The 25,915-nt window shown below is 42.6% G+C and overlaps 1 protein-coding gene across 4 annotated transcripts in view; it reads left to right on the top strand.

Moving 5' to 3' along the window:
• Positions 1–25,915, top strand: part of KCNIP1 (potassium voltage-gated channel interacting protein 1) — a 302,655-nt gene that overhangs the window by 185,947 nt on the left and 90,793 nt on the right. The window contains exon 1 of one of the 4 annotated variants that reach the window (XM_052684940.1): positions 15,535–15,580. The exons of 2 other annotated variants lie outside the window; for them this stretch is intronic. In XM_052684940.1, the coding sequence (XP_052540900.1) occupies positions 15,559–15,580 (22 nt within the window). In that variant the 5' untranslated portion in view covers positions 15,535–15,558. Of the gene's footprint in view, positions 1–15,534; positions 15,581–16,304; positions 16,395–25,915 lie in introns of those variants that run through there. One more of the 4 variants, XM_052684942.1, reaches the window with a different exon arrangement.

Genomic DNA, 25,915 nt, shown 5'->3' on the forward strand with positions numbered 1-25,915 from the left:
TGGACGTGAGACAACAATGTGCCCCCATAGCCCAGAAAGCAAATGGCAGCTTGGCAGTAGGGGAAGGAAGGGGATCTGTCCCTCTGCTCTGTGTTACAAGACCTCACCTGGAGCACTGAGTCCAGATGTGGAGTGCTGAGCACAGGACCCATTGGAGTGCATCCAGAGGAGGGGCACAAAAATAATCCAAGGGATGGAACGATTCCCCTGGGAGGACAGGCTGAGAGCTGGGGCTGTGCAGCATGGAGAAGAGAAGGGTGAGGGAGAGCTGAGAGCAGCCTGTCAGTATCTAAAGGGGTTGTAAGAAGGAAGGGGACAGACTCTTTAGTGGGGTCTGCTGTGACAGGACAAGGGGAAATGGTTTCAGACTAAAGGAGGGGACATTTAGATGGGATATAAGGAAGAAGTTTTTACGTAAGGATGGTGAGGCACTGGCACAGTTTGCTCAGAGAGATGGTGGATGCTCCATCCTTGGTGACGTTCAGGGGCAGGCTGGATGCAGCTCTGAGCTCCTGATGGAGCTGTATGTGTCCCTGTTCGTTGCAGGGAGTTGTATTGCATGACCTATATAGATCCCTTTCAGCTCAAACAATTCTATGATTCTATGATTCATTTCCACAAAGACCTCTGCTGCAAGTTGCACAGTGCTTCATCAACTGGCAAGGTTAAAAAAATATCTGGTTTAAAAACAGGTTCTAAACTTTGTAGCTTCTGAGTGATTTTTACCCAGGTGACTAACCAGATCTCCTCCAGTTCCCAGTGCCTGCTGATTTACTGCAGAGATGTTCCAGCAGCTAAAATGATAAGGGAAACTTAAAGAGCTGTGCAAAGCTTTACATCTCCTTTATGTGCTAAATTCTGTCTAATACGAGCTTGGAAACAGAGAGGCTTGAGCTACAAAAACCAATTCTGTTGTGTACCAATTGTCCAAATTTCAGTGTTTTGCACCCTATAAGTCTGGAAAAGTTCCAAAGAAATGGACATTGTTTCCTTAGGAAAGAGATGGCTGCCCAATAAACCTGAGGCCAGCAGCACTGATAAAGGAAGGCTGGCTTCATTTCCACATTTCTTCTCACTCCATGCAGAGATTTTCATCTTAGAACACTTTGATTTGGGCAGAAAAAAAGACCTGAAGGGAAATGAATTGTCCTTCCCTCTTCCTCATTGGATTCAGACAGGAAGCTTGACACGTCTTCAGAACCGAAACCCCAAAATGAGCTGCCCTCCTGTGCTCTGATGTGCTCTGACACATCACACGAGCAGCTCTTCTGAGCTGAACACACGCTGCCTGTTGTGGTGAGGGCTGACTGGCAGCCACTGCTGCCATGGCTCTGTACTGCAGGTATCTGGAAGTATCAGTACGAGGAAGGCCTCGTTGCTGTTGATGCATCCTGCACACATCTTTAGGGGAACTCCAAATGTCTCAGACTAACTTCAGTTTGAGAAACCACTGAAGTGTAGCATGGAGTCCTTGGTCGCTCTTGCAGAAATCTCCCAAAGAAAGTGATTTTTTAATCAGCTGATTAAGAGATGAAGACAAATTGCAGCTACTGAGGTTTGCTGAGTAAACCCAAGAAATATGAGATGGCGGTTTAATGGGGTCTTGACTTCAGCTTGCTAAGCCTGCTGATTAGGGTTGTAAATTAAACGCTTAAGAAATGAACTGTTCACTAATTAGGACACTTAATGCATGCGCTGAAAAAAACTGGTATGAAAAGTGCTGTCTGGTGTTACGCACATCTGAACACGGGCTGTTTTTTAATCTTGGAAGTAAGCTTACATTCAGCTTGGATTTTAACAGTGCTTCAGAATCTGTTAACGGAGGTGGCATATTACAGCAACATTGCATTTTTTAAATTGTTGACTTGGATTTACATTTATTCACTGAGATATTAAAATGAGAGTAAAAATTAAAAAAGACTGAAGCAGTCTTGGTAAAAAAAAAAACAACAAAAACTGATTGGTAGAAGCAGGTCTGGTGCCAAGTAGCATCAGTTAGATGAAACAGAGACTTTCTTTCATGAAACTGTGTTGCTGCCTACAAAATATCCCATGTTCTTTCTTTCTAAAAAAATACATTCTTGTGTGTCTTTCCAAGACATCTCTGCAGCACCACAGCAGAAGTGCCTCAATGGTATTTTGAACACCAGGCAGCTGCTGCTAACAGTCAACTTGTTTCAATATACCATGTGCAGGAAAAGCTTGTTTAAGAGTGAATCATGAAGAATATTCAAAGACTAACTTTCAAAATTCTGGACAGTGGTCCCACAAACAGCGCAGCACTCTTTTGCCAGGAGTTCAGCTTTACCAGTATGCTCAAAAAGTTCCCAATCCTTCCTACATGCAATGCAGAGATTGGAAAACTATGGGTGAACCTGGATAGCAGAGATTGCTGTGATTGCTAGTCTGTGTGGTACACTGGTTACAGCTAATACTGGCCATACCACTACTTCATCCAGATACACTGAATCTGCACTGATTATGAACCTTCTCAGCCTTTGCCATTGGTTTAGTATTGATGATGTATCTTGCCAAAGCAGTCCTGTCCTGGAAATAAGAATTTCTTAAATTGTTCTATAAATTTAAAATTAGTATGGAAGTCATGCAGATTCTTGTAAAAGCGAAGCCAATTTTAACAGGTTCATGTTCTCTATAAATGAGTTTGCAACTCAAGAGATCACTTCATTAGTGCTCTAATCATGCCTTTCTCAAGTGGAATGTTTTCAGTGCAAACATCATGAATTCACGTAGTTGTGTACTATTAAGTTACTGGAAAAGTCTTCAGTAAGATCACAGGAAAGTACATGTAGTCTTAAAAGCTAGAAAGTTCTCCCTTCCAGATGTGAGGAGAACTTGCCTCTTGTCCTTTCAGTACTGGCATACTGCTAAGTTATGATGGCTCTGTCTCTGACTGATAGTCACTACCTGAACCCCAGCAGGTATTTTGCATAACGAACCTTATGCCATTAGCACCAGCAGTTTGCATATTCAGAGGTACACAGGCATTCTTGCAAGTTATATGCTATTAAGACAATAATTTACCAAGTATTGTGGAGGGACAGTTATATTGCACACCCTCTTACTGAGAATATTGCTGTATTCTGCCCCCAAGTACTGTCCTGTTAATCTCCCTGGAATGAGAACCATCGCTTTCATCTGATTAGCTGTCTGGGAAACTGTTCTCAATGTAGCTCTGATTGCCAGTAATAAAGACAATTTGATTTTCCTCCTTGCCTCCGCTGCCTATAAACTTCATTCCAAACAGATAACATTACAGTTTTACACAGACGTGTTTAAAAAGTGGAAATGTTATTTTCCACAAAAAGATGAATCCACTCAACACCTTCTTGTTCTGGATTTGAGACACTCAGCAGAGGACCCCAGGAGTGGACTTAGTGCTGCAGGCAGATTGGCACAATTCTTTTTTTCTATTCTGGTTTTGCATGCAGCATCAAAACCAAATCCGGTAGGATGGATCTGCTGAACTGGCGGTGTATGCATTGCACTCACCAGTGCACCCAGCCGCATCCTGCAGCAGGGCAGCATGCTCAGGCATCCATAGATATCCATAGATATTGATGCCTCTGACATGTCATGCTGGCATCAACAGCTTTAATCTTTTATATTAACGAGGCACTGCAGTGTTTGTGAGTTATGGGTATGTTTAATATACCCATATTTTTCTGACATTTGGCACTATGTTGAAAGAGAATGCTGGGAAAGATTAAGTGCAGTCCCAGGCTTGCAAATAGAATGCAAGATTTGGTGATACCTATCTGTATTGCCAATTAAAGTTAGCTTTTATTCCATATGTGAGCTGAATAAGGCTTAATTACATGTTTACTTCAGAGCAAGCTGTTGTGATTGCATCGCTGGGCAGTAAAGCCAGGCTCAAACTAACATGTAAATGTAGAAACAAACAATACAGTTTCAGAAGTGATTATTTTGTATTTACATGGCAAACACTGAAATTTAATGTTGTAGTGCAGTGTGTGGGAAACTCAAGTCGTACCAGTTACTTACAATCACAGGGCAAGTGAAGTGGGAGGGGGTGGCACACAAAATGAGGGAGGATCTGGGCTGTATGGATCTTACAGATGGCAGTGACACACTTGAGAACCCCTGGGTAGAGATGAAGGAACAAGACAATAAAGCAGATGTCGCTGTGGGAGTCTACTATAGGACACCCAGCCAAGATTGCAGCACTGATGAACCGTTCTTTAAGGAACCAAGAGATACCTCTAGATCTGCCTCCCTTGTCCTTCAGGGACTTCAACATCCCAGACATTAACTGAGAATACTGTACAGCTGACATAAATAGGTTCAGGAGATTCCTAAAATACTTGATGATAGTTTCTTAGTACAGATGCTGAGGGAGCTGACTAGGCAAGGTGCTCTTCTAGATTTGTCACTTGTAAACAGAGAGTATCGTGGATGAAGTGCCAATTAAAGGCCATCTTGGCAATAGTGGCTGTGAAGTATTAGAGTTTAAGATCATTAGTAGCAGGAGGAAAACTGCCACCAAAATTTCAGCCCTGGATATGAGGAGCAGAGACTTCAGGATGCTCGGGAAATTAGTGGTAAAGTCCCCTGGGAAATTGCTTCCGAAAGTATTGGGACCCATCAGTGCTGGTCATTTTTTAACTGTCCCCTCGTACCACCTCTTAAGAGCACGGGAACACGAAATTCTAAAATGTTGGAAGTCGTGAAGGTGGAGCAGGGGTGGCTTGGCTGAGCATGGATGTTGTAGTGCTTAGGCAGAAAGTGCATGTGCACTGGAAGTCAGGCAACATTGGAACACTGCAGAGATGCTACTCACCGTTGTAGGGAGAAAATCCATGAAACCTCAGCTCAAGTAGAACTGAAGCTGTATGGTACAGTGGGAGACAGCAAAATGGGGCTTTTTAAAGTATGTTAAGAGGAAACAGAGGATGAGGGATTGCACTGATCCATTACTTGGTGTAGATTATAACCTCACAAACAGGGATGCAGACAAAGTAGAAATGTTTAATGCTTTCACTTCTTTTGTCTTTAACACCGACATTGAGGGTCTAAAGCCTCTGGAGCCCTGAGTTGGAGGACTGTGACTGTGGGAACAATACCCTGCCAGGACCCAAACTTGAGTGGGATTCATTGCTCGAGCTGGATGCATGTAAGTCTATGGGCCTCAATGAATTTCATCCCAAGATACTCAAAGAGCTGGCTGATGTCATCACAAGACCTGTCTCAATTATTTTTTCAACTGTCTTGGGAATCTGGAGAGGTCCCAGACAAGTGGAAGCTGTCAAATGTCCCAGTTTTCAAGAAGGGCAAGGGAGAAAATCCTGCTGGTTACAGAGCTGTCAGTCTCACTTTGGTGCCTGGCAAAATTATGGAGATTACTCTGGGAGTCATTGAAAAACACTTGCAAGACAATGAAGTCATTGGTCACAACCAACATAGATTCATATTTAACAGGACTTTCCTGATAACAATTTCCTTCTATGCCCAGCACTGCCAACCAGTCAAAGGAAGGAATTGTCCCACTTTGCACTGGTGAGACCTCATGTTGAGCACTGGGTGCAAGTTTGGGTGCCACAATATAAGAAAGACATAAAGCTATTAGCATCCAAAGGAGGGCTGTGAAGATAGGGAAGGGCCTATAGATCAGGGTGTATGAGGAGTGGCTGAAGTCCCTGGGTTTGTTCAGCCGGTGGTGGCTTTGCCCCTAGCATCTCCTGTTTCAAATCGCAGCCTCTCCCCCATCGCAGCCTCTCTCCTGCTTTTATTCTCTCCAGGGTCTACAGGTTTTGTTCCACTTGCACACTGCATCAGCACGGCCAGTGCGTGATGCAGAGCCCAAGTGGAACACCTGCCTGCAAGCAAGCTCAACCATGTGCAAAACAAGATAACTGGCAAGGTTGACTCCCTAGCACACCAAGATAAATGGTTCCAGCCACAAATATCATTTCCCTTAAAATTGTCAGAATACTTTTTTCCATCCCAGGATCTCTCTTCAGTCAGGGGCCTTTAGCTCCCTGACTTGCTGTTTCAGAAGTATTTGGATAATGCTCCTTGGAAATGGAGCCAGCAGCTGAATTCAGTGATCCCTGTGGATATATTCCAACTCAGGGTGTTCTATGACACTGTGATCATTTGGTTGAGCTGCCTGCTGAAGTTAGATGTTTCACTAAAGAAGCAGACAGCAATGGGAGTCTACCATCAGCCCAAGGACTGCTGTGATCCTGTGTGTTATGGGAGGTTTAAGAACATAGACGCAGCAGACTAGACAACTGACTGTGTTTTCCACTGTATTGAACACAGTAGCACTGCTTTGTCATCAGATGTTGAGAAGTGCTTGAAAAGTAATACACACGTGCACACTGTGAAACTTCAGTTGAAAGAGTCAAACGAACATACATTGCACATTACTGCGCTTTAAACAAAAGAGCTCAACATTATTCCCATCTTTAAAAAACCCAGTCAGTGGCACACCAGAAAACAGACTCTAGAGACTGAAGGCCTTTTTGGTGTCTGCTAATGCAGTGATGATTTCCTGTTTTAAGCTAAAAGTATCAATAACTCCAGTTACAAAGAAGAGCCTTCAGGGGAAAAAGAACTTGTGTCAGAGGAGCTCATTGGACTGTTGAAATAACAATATTTTATGGATTCAACAAACAAGCAATTCCCAGCCTGGTAAGCAACATTCTTCAGCTGCAGGTCAGCTACAACAGAAATTAATTTAGCTCAAAAATGCATGCAGCTTGTAGTACCATCCACAGCATTACAGGATTAATTTGGCAGCTCTTCCCATTCAAGGCTGGCTCTCCATGAGACAGCTCCCAAAGGGTGAGCACAGGCTTGCCTTTAATTACATGGAATGCTTTGGGAAATGCCGTGTTTAATTTATCCACTGTTGGCTGGATAGGTATTTCCCTCTGGCATCAACTGTATTAGAAAAGTTTCATCCATCCCAACAGAACAATGTCTACTTGAAAGGTGGTCACAAATGAGCATCAGTTCTGCATGATTAAAACAGATCAGAGGATACTCCTAAAACAGGCCTTCAGAACAGCTTGAATCAGGAAAATGTTTGCTGATTAGGCCATGTGGTAAAATGGTAGTGAAGGACCTGGTGGGGTCAGCTCAAATCGATTCCCTCTTGGAGTGCTTGATCGCCATTGTCTCATCTCAATCAAGAATTAGTGATGAGCCGCATAAATTAAATGTCAACTATGTTTTCCATTTACATGTAGATGCAAAGTTTAAATTTGGTGTATGAAGAGGTTTTCTACAGAGAAATACCCATTAACAAACTAGGGAAGGTGACCCACTTGACTGTTAATTTGAAAGATTTGTGGAGGATATGTTGGCTGGAGGCCATCTTCAGCACAGCGATCACAAGATATCTCAATCACAAGATGTTCTCAATCCAAGGGAGAGCAAGGAGGACAGTCAGCAGAACTGCTACTTAGGACTTGTGTGGGGCTGCTTTGGACCTATTTAGGGACCTGGTTGACAAGGTCCTTGGGAGGCAATTCTAAAGGGCAATGGTGTCTAGGAAGATGAGACATTCTTTCAAGACGTTCTTGAAAGGCATAGGACCAGGTTAAAAAATGAGCCAGCAGGCAAGAAGACCAGTCTGGCCAAGCAAAGAGCTTCTCCTGGAACTTCTACTAAAGTGAAAGATGGTAAGAAGATTTTTTAAGTATATAAACAAGAAAAGAAGAACTTACAAGAATCTCCATCTTTATTGGATGAAGGGGAGTGACAAGTGATAAGGAAAATGCTGTCTTTGCCATCATCTTCGTTAGTAAGACTGATTCTTCTGAGGGTACTCAGCCCACTGAGCTGGAATAGTCAGGGAGCAGAATGAAGCTCTTATAATCCAAGGGAAAATGATTAGTGATCTAATATACCACTTGGATACTCAAAAATATTTGTAGTTGGATGAAATCCCCCCAGTGTCTACAAGAAGTGCAGGAAATCACTTTACACAGAAGTGCAAGAAAGAGGACTTGGGAAACTACAGGCTTGTCAATCTGACTTAGGTATCAAGGAATGTTATGGAGTAGATCATCCTGAATGCTGTCATGTGGCATGGACAGGATACACAGGTGATCTGACCTGGTCAGCAGGGATTGCATTTGATGATCTCTTCAAGTCCCTTCCAATCCCTGTGATTCTGTTATTCATGAAAGGCAGGTCCTGCACATCTAACCTGATCTTATGAACAAGATGACCCACTTAGTGGACAGGGGAAAGGCTATGAATGTTGTTTACTTGGACTTCAGCAAAGTATTTTATACTGTTTCCCACAGTCTTCTGGTGGAGAAACTGACTGCTCATGGCTTGAACGTATGTACAGGCTGCTGAATAGAATATTGTTGGATGGCCAGGCCCAAATGGTTGTTGTGAATGAAGTTAAATCTTCTTGGCAGCTGTTTAATATATTTACCAATTATATTGATGAGGGGATTGAGTGCATCCTCAATAAGTTTGCAGATGACAAAGGGACAGTTCATCTGCTTGAGTGGAGGAAGGATTTGCAGAGGGATCTGGACAGACTAGATCAAAGGGATCTGCCCAGTCACATGATATTCAACTTGCCAGATGCTGCACTTCAGTCACATCAACTCCATGTGGTGGTAGAGGCTTGGGGAGAAGTGGTCAGAAAGTTGTTGGGCAGAAAAGGACTGGGGGTGCTGATCAACAACCAGCAGTGTGCCCAGGTGGCCAAGAAAGCCAATGGCATCCTGGTCTGTATCTGAAATAAAGTGGCCAGTGTGACTGGAAAAGTGATAGTCCCACTGTACACAGCACTGGTGAGATTGAAAACTAGAGGAGTTTTCATCCAGGGAGGTGGGTGTTGGGCTGTTTACTTGGGTGACAAGTGATAGGACATGAGGCAAGTTGTGCCAGGGGAGGTTTGACTTGGATGTGAAGAGTAATTTCTCCAAGGAGGGGGTGGGGTACATTGGAACAGGCTGCCCAAGGAGGTGGTAGAGTCCCCATCTCTGGAAGTATTGAAGAGGTGCTTAGGGATGTGTTTTGGTGGTAGACTTGTGTTAGGTGGGTGGTTGGACATGAAGATCTTAAAGGTCTTCTCTAAACTTAATGATTTTATGATTATATTCCTCATGTAATGAGAAAAATTATGTGTTGATGCAGGGATGTCTAATTATAGGTGGTTACTCTTCTACTTGATGACTGTCAAAGGAATATTCTTAGTTCTTAGTCTTTGTGTTAAATCATCTTTCTGATGTAGGGAAGGCTCAGAGCTATTGGAACATTTGAATGGCAATTCAGACAAACCCTGAAAAAGGGACTGAGCATGGAAACAAGCCTTCTGGGGAAGGACTGCAGGGTGCTTGCTAGGACAGCCCCAAATCACAGGTGTGAGGTAAGTGCCTACAGAGTCCTGGGGCCAGTGGATTAGAAAGGAAAGCAGGTTTCTCGGTATGATTGTGTGTGAAGTAGCTGAAGTGTTATTTTTCTCTCCTTTTTATCACACAGAGAGACAGTAGTTAAAATAATTGAGTGGTTTTGACAGTCTCATCCCTAATACACAGTAACAGTTCCTCTTAATGCATGATATGAGATAAAATGTTGCTTAGACTAATTTACCCCTATGGATGTATATCATTCTATGCTTTAGCACCTGAAATAGGATTTTAAGTTTCAGTGCTATATCCAGATCCCTATATTTAGCTACTCTTGTTTCAGAGGAATCCAACTAGCAAATCCCTATTCTTCTGTTTCATATAAATCCTATTTCAGATATTTGAATTTAAAATTTGGTGGGACTTGCATGAAAAGCTCTGCAAAGGTAAAGACAGCTTGCTTTGGAGGCTGAAAAGCAGAAGTACCTCCCACTGAGAAGTAATGATCCATACTTCAGTGCATGTTCTTCCAGTCAGGCAGTTGATCCCATCTGATAGTGCTGTCTTTTCCACTGTGAGTAACGTTGCCATTTCAGCTCCCTCCTCTTTGCTGGTGCAAAGCATGGTTGTTAACACATCCTACCATACCCACAGGTGTGGATGCCAAAAGCACTTAGCAGGCTGTGATTCAGTTCTGCAGACAAAGAATGTGTTCTGTATGTAAAGAAAAATATTCTTTTAGGATAATAGTAACCTTATTCTCTAACAGGAAGAAATTAACTGAGCAGAATGCTGCTCTTCTCCAAAGGCAATGGCTCTGCACAGATAAAAATGCCAGTGTCTACGTATAGCCAGTCCTCGATGTAAATGTAGGATCATTATTATTAATACTAAATTTGCAATTCTAAAGTAACTTGCATAGAGGCTGAGGACAAACCCTCTCTGTTCCTTAGTGGTATCTGGATTCATCTGGCAGCCCTGCAGAAATTAAAATGATATGTATGATATGTTACCAGTTTCACAGCATGGTGGCACTCTGGTAGGTGAAGCACAGTCAGTGTCATGATGACATCATTACCTTGTACTAAGAATTAAAAAAAAAAATCAAACAAAACCCAGCAGCAATAGATGCAATATCTGCCTTACAAAGAATAAATTCACAATATTATGAAATGCAGATGCCAGAAGAATCATTGCTGTAGTACATAAAGTTAGAGCTCTCTCCAAAGTGCCAAGCATGTGGCTTTTCCTTAAAATCACAGAATGGCTTGGGTTAGAAGGGACCCCAAGGATCAACAAGTTTCAACCCCCCTGCCGCAAGCAGGGCCACCATATCTAATACTAGACCAAGCTGCTCAGAGTCCCATCCGACCTGACCTTGAACACCTCCAGGGACGGGGCATCCACAGCCACTCTGGGCAGCCTGTTCCTCAAAGTACAGCAAGACTTGAAAAGCTGTCTGAACAAGGACCTGGGCAACTTCAGCAGAGGGGTTTGACCAGATAATCTCCAGAGGTCCCTTCTGACCTTAACTGTTTTGTAATTCTGTGTAATGTTGTTCATGGATGATGAGCTCGCATAGACTAATTTTTGTAAAAAGACAGAGAGGCAGATGGTAGTTAAGATACTAGTTTTGTGGAGTTGATGTTAGGAGACACATGACCATCTAATCACAGACTCAAATTATATCAGCCAAAGCAGACCATCACCAAATAGGAGTTTGGTTTGACAGAAACTTTGCTAAAGAGTTGAGGTAGCAGAGTCTCTACCTTTAGGGCAGAGATTTAAAAATTAAAATTACATAAAAATTAAATGTGGGCTACTTTGTCTTACAAGATTATTTCAAAATTGGAGCTATTGCTACATTTTATATATATATGTTTAAGCTGGAATTAGTTACTGCTGTAATATGCTGAGAGGATATCCAAACTACTCCTCTTTTATTGTGTGCTTCATCACTTAGTAAAACATGTTTTATTCTTGTTGTGAGCTATAATTCTGAATACAGCAGAGAGAAAGAGAATCTTTGGTTTCTAATTTGTACGTACAGGTTAAATGAAAGAGCTTGGGACTAGCTGTTTAACTAATTTAGTTAGCTAGCTGCCTCTGCCATCTATATCAGCCTGGCACTGACCTATAGAGCTGGTGCCCATGCACCTGTGGGCTGATGTATATCACCAGCCATCACTTCTTCATATGGATGTCTGTTTTTCTGTCCTTCTCTGATGCATAACTGCCAGTAGCACCCAGTGATCACATCAAGCTGAATGTTTAAATCCAATATCACAAAATAACTTAATCTTCATTTCATTTATGCCTGTACGTGTTCCCTCCCTATGTCAAAATTACTGATAGTTCACTGCAGCAGTGCCTTCTGATAACCACCTACCTGAGTCAGCTGTGGTGGAAACTGAACAGCCTTCCTCATATGCAGTGGTTCTGTCATCCCGGCTGCCAGTATTAGAAAGTTTGAGCAATCTTGGTGTGTTTGGTGCTGTTTGGATGTGACATAATAATGGAGTTAAGGTTTAGTTGTGGTCATTTAAAAACTCTTGGCTGAAAAACAAGGCATCTAATGAAACTGGCACGCTTAGGAAGTATACCCTTTCTTGTGTATGAATGCTTTATCAGCTACACTAACTTTCGTCATGCAGTACAGCAAAAGGAATGAGGAACATGAAATGTATGTGATGGTTGTGTTTTTTTTTTATTGCATAGCTTTTTGTTCAACCACACTGCCTTGTTAGACTGCCTAGATGAGTGTTCTTGCAGTTTCCATGCAGAAAGTGTTCTTTCATGCTAGCCTGATAAGTTATTAAGAGAAAAATTTGCACTGAAAGCATGCAAGGCCAGCAGTACGAGAGCATGGGTGGAAAATAGTGGAAAATGTGATTGTTGGGGTGGAGCTGGAGCTGTGCTCTTCCACGTGCCTGCACTTGCTGTGATTTGTCTTGTTTTTGTGACTGTTTCAGGGACAGTGAGACACCCCATTGCACAGTAGATGGAATGTTTAGGACTGTATTTGCATCCTTTAATGGACACTGAATTAATGTAAATCAAAGTTGTAAATGCTTTGACAGTGAGCCTGGCAAGGTAGTGGCATGAAATGAGCCATAGAGGATGCTCTTGGCTGTAGCTAGCATCTCCCTGGGCTGCCACTAGCCGCTGTGGGTGCTCCATCCTGCAGCACCCAGAGCTCCTCCTGGGCAGAGCTCTTCCTTTTAGCTGTTCCCTGCTAGTATCTGGGGATGCTTTGGCTGGGCGCTGGGGGAATTGATAAAATGAACTAAAACAGGTGCTGGTTGCTCGTACCTGCAGCTTCCTTGGCTGTTGCTTCCACATTCCTCTCTCTTGCTGGCTGTGCAAGGGGCAGAGGATCCTCCCAGAGGGGCTTTGCAGGATTGGGCCACAAATGCAAGTTGTGACAAAGGAGGAAAGATTTTTCAAGGATTGTGCACAGAAGCATGAAAATCTGGTAGTACAGCAAGATACAATTGTTGTAAGGGTGCCTGAAATTTGAAATTTGAGGTGTTAAAGAGCAGAGTCAGTAAAGCACTAATTGAAGTCATTTATTCACCATAAAAGGAGGATAATTCCTTCTAGGGATAAACCTAAATTTGTCTGACTAGCACAGTATTTCTGCTTCCTTGTGTAACATCCATTACTTTTCTTTCGGAGTGGCAGGATGTGGAGGCAGAGCATCTGTTTGTACGGTGCAGGGACAGCAGAGGGCAGCAGGAGCCTGCTGTCTGCCTGCACTGCATCAGGAAAGCAGCCCTGGAGAGGTGCACGCTGAAGCGACGAGTCTGCAGTGGTGCTTCTCTGTTGAAAAGATTGTTAAGTCCTTCATTAAATTTGGACCCCGTGAATCTGAGGAGGCGTAAACCATGTCGTCCATTAATTGCCAGTCGTTGATATATACTGAATTTTCCATTCTAGCAAGAAAACAGTTTGGAGAAAACAGCACTTCCGAGCTAAGGCTGACTCCTGGCTCCTTTGCTTTTGTTTCTTGACAATAATGTCAAAGCCACCAGGTGGGGATAAGAGCCCTTTCAGTCTCATGTTGGAGTTTCCATCCCCAGTTACGTATTTGGTTTGGGTCTTTCAGCAGTATAGTAGTGGTAAAACTACAAAGCAAGCAAGTTAAACTCAGCTCCCCTCCCTGGAGACATTCCAGTCCAGGGTGGGTGAGCAACCTGGTCCAGTGGGAGGTGTCCTTGCCTATAGCAGGGGGGTGGAAATAGATGATCTCCAAGGTCCTTTCCAATCCAAATCTGTGATTCTGTGATGGCTGTGGAAGGCAGATGGCTAAGATCAGTTTCTTTGCTTTTACCTTCCACTGATCACTGAGCAGAATATCACAAGACCATATCACAGAGCACCAGCAGTGCTGGTGGTTGGTGGGCAGCAGTGATTAATGATTTCCCTTCTGCTGATGTACTGCAGATGCTGAGACCTCAGGCACATCTGTATTGTGCAGTATTTGCTTCTTAACAACATGGATTTGGCAGTTTCTAACAAAGTATTTGAGATACTTCTGATAGCATACAAATACGTTTTTATTGGCTGATAATGTGGAAATAAATGGTTTTAATTTTCCAAAATATTGTCAGCATCGCATCTTAAATACAATTAGTCTGTCAATCATCTGTATTTTACTGAAGTCCTTCTCTCCCTTTAACTAAACCTAAAAGTTCTAAGCTTTGGGTCATCTTAGGGAAGCATTTCCAATGCTTTTTTTTGATTGTCCCTAGATATAATTCACTTCTAAAATTAGCAGACGCAGATATTCTTTCCCAAAATTTTTATAACTGAATGTCCATCTGATCAAAAGAATACACTGCCTTGGTAAGCATCTCCTGCTGTTGGTAGTATTTCTACAGTCAGCCTTGGCAGAGCCTCCTTGTGCCAGCTACTGCATAGTAGCGGAAGAAGCTGGGGCTTTTGCATTCTATTTTAGTTATATATATTATAGATAAATACATAGATATAGTACAAACACTATATATATAAAGAGTCTTTAGATGGAAATTTCAACCCTTACAATGGGAGAAGCAATGAGTTTCACCAGATAAAGGTGGCAGGCTTAGCCTGATATTATTTCATCTTGTTTTTTAACTATTTTATTTCTTGAGCTTCTATCTCAGAGGTATTAAACCATCATTTCCTATTTATTTCTCCCTGTTTCTCAAACCACAACATCCTCCTTTTGCTTCTTTTGCTGGAATGATTTGCGTATGGTCACGGTTTTGCCCCACTCCCCAAGAAGGATGGACAAAGGAAAGTCAGATATCATGATTTTTTGTGGCATCAAGGTGCTGTCTTAGTAGGAGAACAGCACATAGCCGAATATCAGCACTGGTCTGAGTGGCTCTGCTGTTCGTACATTCAGATCACAGTGGGTATTCTTCACCCTAAAATCTTTTATAACAGATTAATTCTCTGAGTGTGGTTTTAGCAGGCTTTTGGTGCAGGGTTTTTAAGGTAAAAATCAGAAGTGAGCTCTTTAGCCCCATTTGTCCAACAGCCCAGGTATATGCAGAGCGAGGGTGTCCCTATGTGTGGGCTCTGATTCTGGCACCAGAAGACAGTATGAGATGCTTAAACATAAACTGTTCACGTTTTGTCTTACGTTTAGACTGACTCTTCTGGAATGTATTAATGGCTCCTCTTGTCACAGCTCAGTGGAAGTTTGCTATTTGCAGTAGTTATGTGACAGAGGAGCGTGACACACTGCTGTGCAGTGCACAGTGGGCTTCTCCGTGTCCCTGAGGCTCACTGTGCCCCTTCTCCATGGGCTTCCAAAGCTGCATACTGTGCTGTGTATCGGTGGGTCATATTGATGCCCTGGGCAGCTCTTGTGTTAGAAATCTGTGAGAGCTGGGGTACTCCACAGGGAGCACTTGCACTGGAAACAGCAGCCTGCCATCTCTCCTAAGACAGTCCCTGCTACCAAGGTTATTAAATCACTGTTAATGAATTTACTGTGGGAACAGTTGAGTCACAGCCTGGCCCACTAATTGAGCACCTGGGAAAAGGACCTGGTCGGCCCTGGGAGCACAGGTGAAGGCAGTTCAGCTGTGTGATAGGAAGGGCTGCAGCCTGGCTGCACCTCTCTGAGACCCTATTTAAGGGCTGACTGCCAGAGCAGAAAGATCTTTGGTTGGAGATCTCTCCCTTGTGGAGTTTTGCCTACATGCATTCATTTTCTGGGATAGGTGAGCAGTTTTTCTTTGTAACACCGTTCCATTTGTGCTAGTCCCTTTGCTACTGCACTCCTGTATTGCCCCTCTGCTGCTTTGACCTTTCTGATTGTAACATTATATGAAAGGAGGAAGTTTTCTCTCCATCGTTTTCCGAATGAATTTCCTATGAAGAAAACTGCCAGGAGGCTGAAGAGCATTTCTGTAGAGGCTCAGCTGGCTTCTGTGAATAGCTGGAGGTCCTAACATGTACTTCTGTTGTAGGGACAGAGGTTTGCCATGAGGCTGGTGGTTTGTTACCTTTCTCCTACTTAAAAACTTGATTACAAGTGGCTCATAAAGCATCTTTTCTAATCTGCTCATGCTGTACCCAGCCATGTGTTTAGCCACGCTCTGTTGCACTGCAGAGCAGCATGGGAAGGGAGAACTGAAGAGTTGAGCAAACCTAAATTAACAGACAACACAGTACTTGGTAATAAAACCAGCAGGTGCTACGCTTTGCCCTTTGGCAATGCAACCTTCGATAATTCAATTATCTGGATGAAAAAGGCTATCTTAATTATTTAAAGGCTGTGGAAAAAAAGTGTAGTTAAATAATTTTTCGTACTACAAGAAGTCATTTTAGCGCAAGTGTGGTGAAATTTTTCAAGGATACATTATTTCTTTTCACTTTGCACTGTCAGACTTTTGTTAAGCTTCAAACTGTAACCCCAAACTTGCATTCTGTTTTCTTGCAGGTAAGTCTGGCTTGGTGTGTTTGAACTGTGCATTTTGGGAATGAGAGTGAACAAAGTAAGCCTTCCCCAAGCTGTTCCGGCCTGTTAACAAGGTCAGAGTGCTGTCTTTTATTTTTGAGCTCTATTACTGTAAATTAAAATGAAGTTGGACTGGATGATGTAACTGCAGATGGATCCAGGTATGCAGACTCAATGGGATCTGCCTGTTGTGTCAGATGTGAATGCCACATAATTCTCAGGAACACATATTTGTTATTTTGTGTGCTGTTTCTCCAGTTCATTCTTAAACCAAGAGTGGGTGGAGATAATGCAAAATACACTACTGATACCTTATAGGGCAATGCAATTTTCTATAAAGCCTTCTTAGTGAACACTGAAATGGGTTCTCCAACTACAGCAGTTTTGTTGATGTGTCTGCTTTTGAACAGAGCCAAGTTAACAGGTCTCACACTGAAAAGCTTACTTTGTAGATCACCCAGAACTGATTCTCTCTTGTTAATCAACTGGCAATAGGATCTTGCTTTCAGTCAGTAATATGCAGCTGTTGAACTGGCATGCTTTGCTTCCCACCTGAACCTTGCTCTGTGACAACTGCTAGCAGAAAAAAACCTCCTGACCTTGCAAGCTTCCTTGCATTGGAATGAGCAGACTTTGTTGAGATGCTGTTACGCTTATTGTATGATGGTTTTAAACTTTTTTCGTCTTCCCTTCTCCCATTACCTCCAAGAATAGTTAAATTTGTCTCTCATCAAATTCAGGATTTGGCTTTCTTTTGAAGTGTTTGGATAAATCAAATGATGACTTCTGCAGATGCTTGTATTGTCCTCCTGATTCCTCTTTGTGTTCCAGTGCCAGTAACAAAACCTTTTTTTGCAGTATTCCTTACATTTTGTGATACCTGCTCACAGCTGTGTCACTGCAGTGCTAGGTAACAGGACAGATACTGGATGGTCAAGATACAGAAAATAGTACACAATGCACCTTCTTTTGCAGTCACTTCTGAAGCTTTAAGTTGTTTGCTTTACAAATACAGATTTTTTGATATTTCATCTGGACTCTAATATAAGCTACTTGCTGTCCTCATATTCACTGATTAGTTTTGCAGCTGCTCTCTATTATGTGAATTTCATTATCCCATCTCAATTACTGTTTAGATCAAGCACCAAAATTTTATATAAGTGCTGAACAACTTTCTTACGCTTGGCTCCTTCCCTTCCCCTCTCCTAATACAGATGTATACCATTGATTTTGTCATTACATCTGAAAATTTTCAGTGCCTTTTCGTGCCCAACACGCTGAGCCTTTGGCACCCAGCTGTACGCCTCCTCCACACTCTTAGATATCCTTACCACTCTCTGCCTGGGGAGTTCTGCAACAGGGAGCAGTCTCCACCTGCTTGAAACAATTTATTAATTGCCCCCGGGAGCAGTAATTACCACAAGAAATCAGGCAGATTGCATGTTGTCAATGGAGAAAGCATGCTGCCATGTGACAAGGCTGTGTGGTGTTTCCTTCTATTTTAAAGCACTCTGAATCTATCAATGGAAGAGGGTTTAGATGGGGAAGTTCCATCTGTCATGTCTCATTGCAATAAAAGGCAGACTTGTATTTCAGCATCTGTTTGACTCGTATAAATGTTTCTTTCAGGGCTTTTTAGATGTAAACAGATAAGATGTTAATAGATGTGAATACGAATTCAGATCAGTCAAATAATGCCTTAAAAATAAACATCAGGTGAAGCTCAGATTTAAAGAAATGTGCACAAAATGACCTGCAGAGGCACTGAGTGCAAAATGAAGGTGCAGGTCACAGCATGTAGAATGGTCATTCCTTTGGCTGCTGAAACAATGCTGGAGCATTGAGGAGTTAAGTCAAAAATGACCATTTTTGAAAATGTTGTTCATATGTTGCTATTGCTTACTCCAGTATGTGTCAGAACTCAGCACTGTGGTCAATTTTCTTGGGATTTGGGATTTCATTTTTAAAAATGTATCTCTTCCGCATGCCTCTCATGCAGAACAGTCTTGCTGTGTTGTCCTCAGGAGAACTGTGATGCACAAAGAAAAGTACTCTGCCTTCCGCAAACTGTGTTCTGAATAGCAGAAGTAGGATTGGCAGCCATCTGAAGTAGTAACTCCTTGTGTGGCGTCTTAGAGAGCTGCAGTGCAGGTTTAGAGCCTGACTGGCTGTGAAACAAGGAGCACTGATAAGTGTGTGTGTGTGGGATTCCTTCCTGTGAAAGGGAATTGTTGCAGAAAGCATCATGTCCAGTTCGCCTAGTGGGATGTGCTCTGAGGAGCAGCTGTGGTGTTGTGCTCTGAAATGTACTGTGGCAGCCTGTAGGTTGTGCTTTATACCTTTACATTGCAGCAGAATCCTCCTTGTCACTGTCTCTGTAAGAAGGGGGACCAGGCAAAACCTATTACTCCTGGATAAAAGTAGGGAGGGAGGCTTGTAAGGAGACTTCTGACTGGGAGGGTATTGAGATGTCAGTAGTGGAAAAGCAACAAGAGAGCAGAGAGAAGAGGTTGAGTGAATTCCTGCTTTTGAGGTATTTGTAACTTTCATAGAAAAATGAGTCAGTTTAATTCTTGTGTTTAATATTGAATCAGCGTTTGTAAAGGCTGTGTTTATTCAGAGTCTGTGCGCTGTTGTTAAGGGAATGGAGTGCAGAGCTGTAACACACTTAAACATGTTTTTAAACATTTTTTTTAGCTGTGGTTGTCTGGAGGACTGGGATTAACAGAGGAGCCTTGCAGGGTGCAAGGCACACCTTCATTTTAAGCCTTTCTGTTTGACTAAGTGCAGCACAACATGAGTATGGGTAGGTTTTATAAGAGATTTCTTTGAGTGTGATGTGACCTAAATGGTATTTATAATGCTGTTTGAGGGTGGGTTTTTTTTGTTTTTGTTTTTTTTTTTTTTTTTTCAAAAGAAATTAACACATTTGGGAGGGGAAGAAAATAAAGGTTGTAAGAACATATTTAATCTTTGAACCTTGCAGTTCTGGTACCCAAATTTACTCCTTAGCCCTAAGGTAGAGGGACGGTGGTGGTTAACCACAGTCCTGTTTGCTGCCAGTGCTGAGCACTTGTTTTTAACTATGGTTCTCCGAGTACCCATGGGCTAGGAGAGTGTGCTGGTGTTCACGTATATAGATGTCTTTGATTTTGAATGAAATAAAACATGAGGCAGAATTGTTTCTCAGCTTTAGCCACAGAGTCAGAATTTCACACTTTTCCTGCTATAGATTTGTATATTTGTCAGGCATGGTCTTGAGAGCATCCACAAGATGCTGGATGCTGAAGAGCAGCACACTGAAATCTCAGAGCAGGCTCAGGCATTGCGGTCCTTGAAATGTTAGCCAGCTGCCTACAGCCCTGTTTGTTTCAGTGATGGAAAGCAGTACCTACATCAAGGTGCCTGGGCAGCCTGTGATTTATGAAGCCCACAGCATGGTCCTGGCAATAAGAAATGTTTGCAAGAAAAAAAGCATATTATTTGTAAGATTTCTGTTAAGTAATTTATGTAAAAATTGAGGATTTGTGTTGCAACCTTATTTTATCATTTGTTCTTTGAACTTTTTTTTTCCCTGAGGTAGAAGTGGGATGTTTGGTAGTGATTTATATAATGAGAAGTTCACAGGCTTTTCAAATGATTTCTTCCCAGTTCACAGGTGCACACTGAGTGCCATGTCATGGAGATCGAGCTCAGTTATTGCCAAACCCAGAAGCAAACTTGGTTTGTTCTGATATTTGTTGTGACTAGAAATTGTAAATACGTGTCCTTCTCAAACGCTGTTGATGTTTTGCAGAACTTCAGACCCATTCACAAGGGGACAAGCATTAAAGCAAACTTCCTGTGGGAAGAAAGACTTCCTATCGTGAGATACCAGTTATTCAGTTCACGGCTGTTTCCAGTCTTCTCAGTAGAATGAGGCTGCCCCATATGCCACCCGTTTGTGGCAGTGCTTTCCATCCTCATAAAGAATGTATATTCCTTCCAGTAACACAAAAACTGTGATCTCTGATTTTGCTAGGGTTGTGAATCTGCTAGCTCAGCTTTGTCTTCAAGTGGGTTTCTGTATTTCAGATTTCCTTTGGTATCTTTTCTTTTCACCTTTGTTGCTATCACTATTGAAAATAGTCCTATATACACTGTTTTCAACCTAATGCTTCTGTGTCACTCTATGCTGTATGGCAGCATCCTTACAACAAACAGATACCTGCAGTGCTGAACCCCATGACTGTGCTGCCCATCTGCTTGGTAGTTCAGCATAACGTTACATCACGTAAAGATGGACAATGCTGAAGTGTAGCTGACCACTTGCTTTTGGCTCTTGAGCTGTTCTCACGTCTGGAACACCAATGTTTCGCTCCCAACAAAGGAATATTTTGCCATTGGGTGAACGTAAAGATTGAGAAGACAAATGCTCTACACCAAGGAAAGCACTGTGCCTTGTGGTGGGAAGCATGGCTGTAAGCCCGTCTGCAAAGTCTCAGACCACAAGAAGATTCTTCAGTTGCAGGTAGCCTTCTGTGTATGGAGCATCAGCTTCTTTTTTCTATTTTCAACTTGCACCCAACTGACTTCAACCCCACGCTTCAATCTGTTTTGAAGTTGTCTCTTCTTCTGCAGAAGGGCCTTAAAAGAGGATGCATCTGTTCCACAGCTTCAGTGTCTTCTGAGTTCTCAGAAGTAATTTGTTTCTTCTGTAAGCATCTCCCTCGGTTACTGCAATGTGCAACTCTGATTTTTCTGTATACAGACCCGTGATCCTTTATCTCCCCTTGTTTAGTAGAGCCATTAGCATTTCAGCAGGTGAATAAATTGCCTCTGTGATACAGTTGTTGCGGCTGAGTGCAATTCCCTCATTCTTTATAGGTTTACTAGATCCTGGCTATATCCATCAGAGATCATAGTCCTGAAGGGGATTTTTGTTCTGGTATTTGGTCTGAGGTGACAAGTGTCCATGAGTTCTGTGCATTTCTCTATTTACATGCATTGTTAGCTCATTTATTGATGTGTCTGAAATGTAAGCAGTGTATGGAAGCGCTGTACTTTGCCTCATTTAATTCAAAGTTTCCCCTCTGAGCTAACAGCTTGTCAGTAATTTAGCAAAGACCATGAGATGGCACTTGGCCTATCAGAGAGGCGTTAGCAACACTGAAGACTTGGGATCAACTCATGCTTTGGGAGGAGAAGGTGGGATTTACTTCTGAATTAGTGAAGTATCAACCAGTGCACGATCAAACAGGGGAGCTTGAAGGTAAACCAAGCAGCTGTATGTGACAGGAGCTTGTGACAGTAATGAAGGTTTTGATGCTTCCTTGTGTCTCTGTGCTCATTCCTGAGAACTGATGCCAAGCAGCACATCTCACTGTTCGAACAACCCCTGGGGAGAATGAGGAAAGCCTGAATTATTTGCTTTTAACTGAACAGCTAGTTTCTCATTAACTGCTAAACTATTAAGACATGATTTGCCTTCCACATGTTAAAAAATTGGACAGCAATTATTAGGAAAAAAAATGGGAACATTGTTATCATAGGAAATTATTATTTAGTGTGGAAAATTGTAGTTATTTGCAGTCTTTTAGGTCCTAAAAATAATCTAGCCTAGTTATTGCCAGCCTCCTGGGAAACTGATCATCTCTTTTTCCCAGAAGACCCATAGCAGCAGTTGGCACAAACTACAACCAAGCTCTCTGTACGTTAGGTGTGAAATATGGTGGCTGGCAGTGTTTGCACACTTATACATTATTTGTGGAGCAGGTGTTGCTGTTTGACAGCCCCCATGTCATTCATCAGTCAGCACTGAGAAAGATGAAACAGTGCATGGATTTCCCCACGCTTAATTCATCATCATTAACTCAAAACACAGAGTTACTCCCACAGAGTTCTGTGGGTCTCAGAGGGAGCCTGGCCTGGGCGTGAGAAGCAGGATCAGATCAGAGCTTTTCTTTGGCAGTGCCACATGGCGTTTCAAGTTATGCTCTGTGAGCCTCTGCAAAAAACTCCTCCTCCTTGAGATTTATGTCTTTTAAATATAAATGGCTAGTTAACACCTTTTCCCGAATCCAGTTGTGAATACTTATTTTCTTAATCCCTCCCCATTATTCATCCCTAGCAGCCTATGGATGCAACTTTATCATTGCTGCTGGAGCCCTGCTCTGAGCAGCTGGAAATTGCCCATGGTCACAGTGCTGCAGTGGCTGCATGGTGTGCAAGCCTGGGCTGTGTGTTGCTGTGACCTGCACAGCTGCAGAGGGCATATCTACTATTTGCATAGCGGCTTACAGCTCTAATTTCTGAAAAGAGAAAGGGAGAAAGCTGAGATGTGCCACTGTGCAACTTGGACAAGGCTTTCTCATGAAGCAAGCCTCTAATAGAGAATGCTATGGAGAAATGAGTGCTTCAGTACATATGACAAGCTAGGGCGCTTTGCACAGTCTGCTATTCGAGCAGCAGCTTGCATCTGCAGTTCTTCAAGGTTCTGTTTAGGGCTGTGATGCAGGGAAAATACCTGCAAATAATTGGGCTGCCTTCCAGTGTGAGGTATGCCTTTCAGACCATGGGTTCCAAACAAATGTGTTTTCCTCCATCAATAGATAGCCTTTCTTAAGGTCTTAATGTGTGTTATGTGACATGATGTCAGCTAAACTCACTATTGAAGTAAGCAGTGACTGAGTTACAGCTTTGGCTCTTTAAAAAAGGACAGCAGCATGTGACAGCAGTCCCACAGCTCCTGGCAGGTGTTGGACTGCTGCCACAAACAGGACAAACTTTAATCCAATGCAGAGAGCTTTGAACAACTAATTATCAGCTTTGTGGAAGCTGATCTCCTTGTAGACAATTCTGAATGTTTTCTGTTGTGGTTGTTTTGCATTAAGATTTGCTCTAGCTGTTGGAAGTGTGCACTTGCACGATTTTAAATAACTGTGTCTACCAGTCATATGTAGAGAAAGAAATGCTTCCATCCTTACCCTGTTCACTTTTATAGACTGGAAAAAGTGTGTTTGTGCTTCCAAAGCTGTGCAGTACTTTATTTCTTGCAGTGTTTTCTCTAATCAGAAAGCTGCAGTTACTTAAGTTACTTCTGTCTTCAAGCTATTGATTGGCTCATAGGGTTGAATATGTATTTTGAATATGTAGGTGAAATATGAAACTGAATAGCTGACTGAGTGGTGGCAGAGTGATTTCGTCAGCTCTTTAGTGAAGTTGGTGGATAACTTGATTCCATTTGCTGACATTAGCAACTGCTAGATACTAAGTGAGTCAATGTACAAAGCACGCTGTAGGAGAGGCTTTTTGGTGGGTTTCTAAAGTTCTGGAGCTTTCTAAATGATGTAAAGAGTTAGGTATGAGCATAAGGGAAGCAGAGACTTCCATGCGAAACCTCATGAATGCATCAGGATATCCATGGCCTTAAAATGTTTGTACCAGTGCCACAATATTGCATTTGTACTTCAGTTTTATCCCAAGTCGGAACCTCAGTTTCAAGCTTTTGTTTCACCACTGGCTGTCATGAAATCATAGGCATGGCCTTCTCTCATCATCACTTTAGGTGAGGTAGGTATGAATACAGGCCTGTACCTAATGTAGGTGTGGGAATGGAGGAGAATGTGGAAAGTAGCAGGGGAGCCAAGAGAATGCTCGCATGCCCACAGGACAGGTTTGGTGGTGCTGCAAGAATGGCAGGGGCTTTTCTGCAGCAGTGCCTGGCATCACTGCCATGGCAAAAACAAGTGTGTGAACATGGGCAGTGACCACAATGAGTCACATCTTTGTGCAAAAGACAAATCCTTTAGATGGTTGCCTGTCTTCTCTCTTGTCCCAGACCAGTTCTTCCAGTGATGGGAAGTCTTCCCACTGGATTCTGCACAGACTTATTTAACAGCTGTTGCACATTTGAGCCTTGCCTGTGGCCAGGACATAGTTCTGTATGATGAATGATTGCTGCCTGTCACAAACAGGTGTCTGTCTGCTCAAGGCTGGACATTCTAGTTTTCTCTCTCTGGCAGATCTTATCACTATATGCTCTCTTCTGAATGAAATATTCTTCGAAACAATTATTCCTTGAAAATCCTGAAAACTTGCTTTGCTTTCCTCCTGCTCTGCTGTGCATCATACGGTTTTCTCTCACCATTAACATTCTCCACCTCTTTTTTTATTTAAAAAAAAAAAAAAAAAAGACAGGCCTGTTGTTTGCCAGGTTGGGTATCTGCAGCAACTCTCCACTGTCGTTCAGAGAGAGCTGAGGCTCTTGTAAAGCCCCAGCAGTGTGGCATAACCAATTTGACTAAAGCTTCAGGAAAAAAATGAGAATCTATAAGCATTTCTTTGCAAACAGTGCCCTGACAGCTATGCCAGCCTGTAGCAGCTGTCTTTCTTCCCCCTAATTTCATGCTTCATTGGAAACAGTGAGGGGTTATTACACAAAGAGGCACTAAGGTCACCTTCACACATTATTTTGTTTTCATGTGAGAGGCTCAGCTGCTTCCTGGGTCTGGCGTTGTTTGTTTTTCATGCTGGATCCATCAGCAGCATGGCTTTGTATGGCTAGGGGACATCAAGAAGAGGTTTGCAAGCCTTTCTTTCTGCTGCTAGCTCTTCCCACGCAGGTTCATGGCCATAGCCAAGTCATCATACCACATGTGCCATTCTCTGCCTGTAACCTGTTGGTATAATGGAGCTCCATTTTTGGAAATAGTGCATCACTGAGCATGAGGTGAAGTTGCTGCTGTTGCCCCTCAGATGCTTATCCAGCAAGCAGAAAGCTGATTGTTGTAGTGAAGGTGTCATTACATTTAAAACACAAAAGACAGCTGGTAGTGTCTATATCAAGGACATGGTTAGTACTCTGAATAAGGCACAGCGTGTGTTAAGGGCTTGGCTATGAATCTGAGTGTGGTGAGGTTGACCAGTGGAACACTGAGAGATGAAATTACTGCCCTGGACAGCCAACCTGTGATACTGTATAGAACAGCATATAAAGTGGGGATATAACAACCATCTCTTTCTCAAAGACATAATTTGTATTTGCATTAAATTCTCCTTTTGTACGACTATTTTAAAATAAATTATATTATTGGATGTGGATTTTATTCACTGAATAAGTTGGCTGAGATCTAACATTGTTAGCATTGGAGAAATTAATGAAAGCATTAAAGGAAATATTGAAAGAGTTGGAGCTGACGCATTTGCCGTAAGTTTGAACAGAGCTGTATTTAAAGGAGATGAGTATGCAAAGAAACCGAGGCATAATGAAGCCTCCTACACACCATGGAATGAAATATTTATACTGTAATCATGCTATTAATAAAATGATGGATCTGCCAGAGTCATCTGCAGCAGGACTCAGCTGGGAGACTGGTTGCTATTGGGAGTAGAGGAGCTAGGAACAGAGGAGCAGAAGCATATGGACTGGTTTGGGGCTCCCTGTCCTGAATTAGCTCTGTGCTTGTGTCATGTACCAGCTTCCAGTGCTGAGATATGGGCAGTGCTCTGCCTTGTGTGCTGTCAGTAGATGCTATTGTCTCTGTTCAGCTGTGCTGCTGAACAGGTCCTCACCTCCTCTGTGGACTTAGCCCAGTTTCCAAGGGTTAAAAACAGC

Source organism: Tympanuchus pallidicinctus, unplaced genomic scaffold, assembly GCF_026119805.1.
Source record: "Tympanuchus pallidicinctus isolate F22 unplaced genomic scaffold, pur_lepc_1.0 scaffold21, whole genome shotgun sequence".
Lineage (NCBI taxonomy): Eukaryota > Metazoa > Chordata > Aves > Galliformes > Phasianidae > Tympanuchus > Tympanuchus pallidicinctus.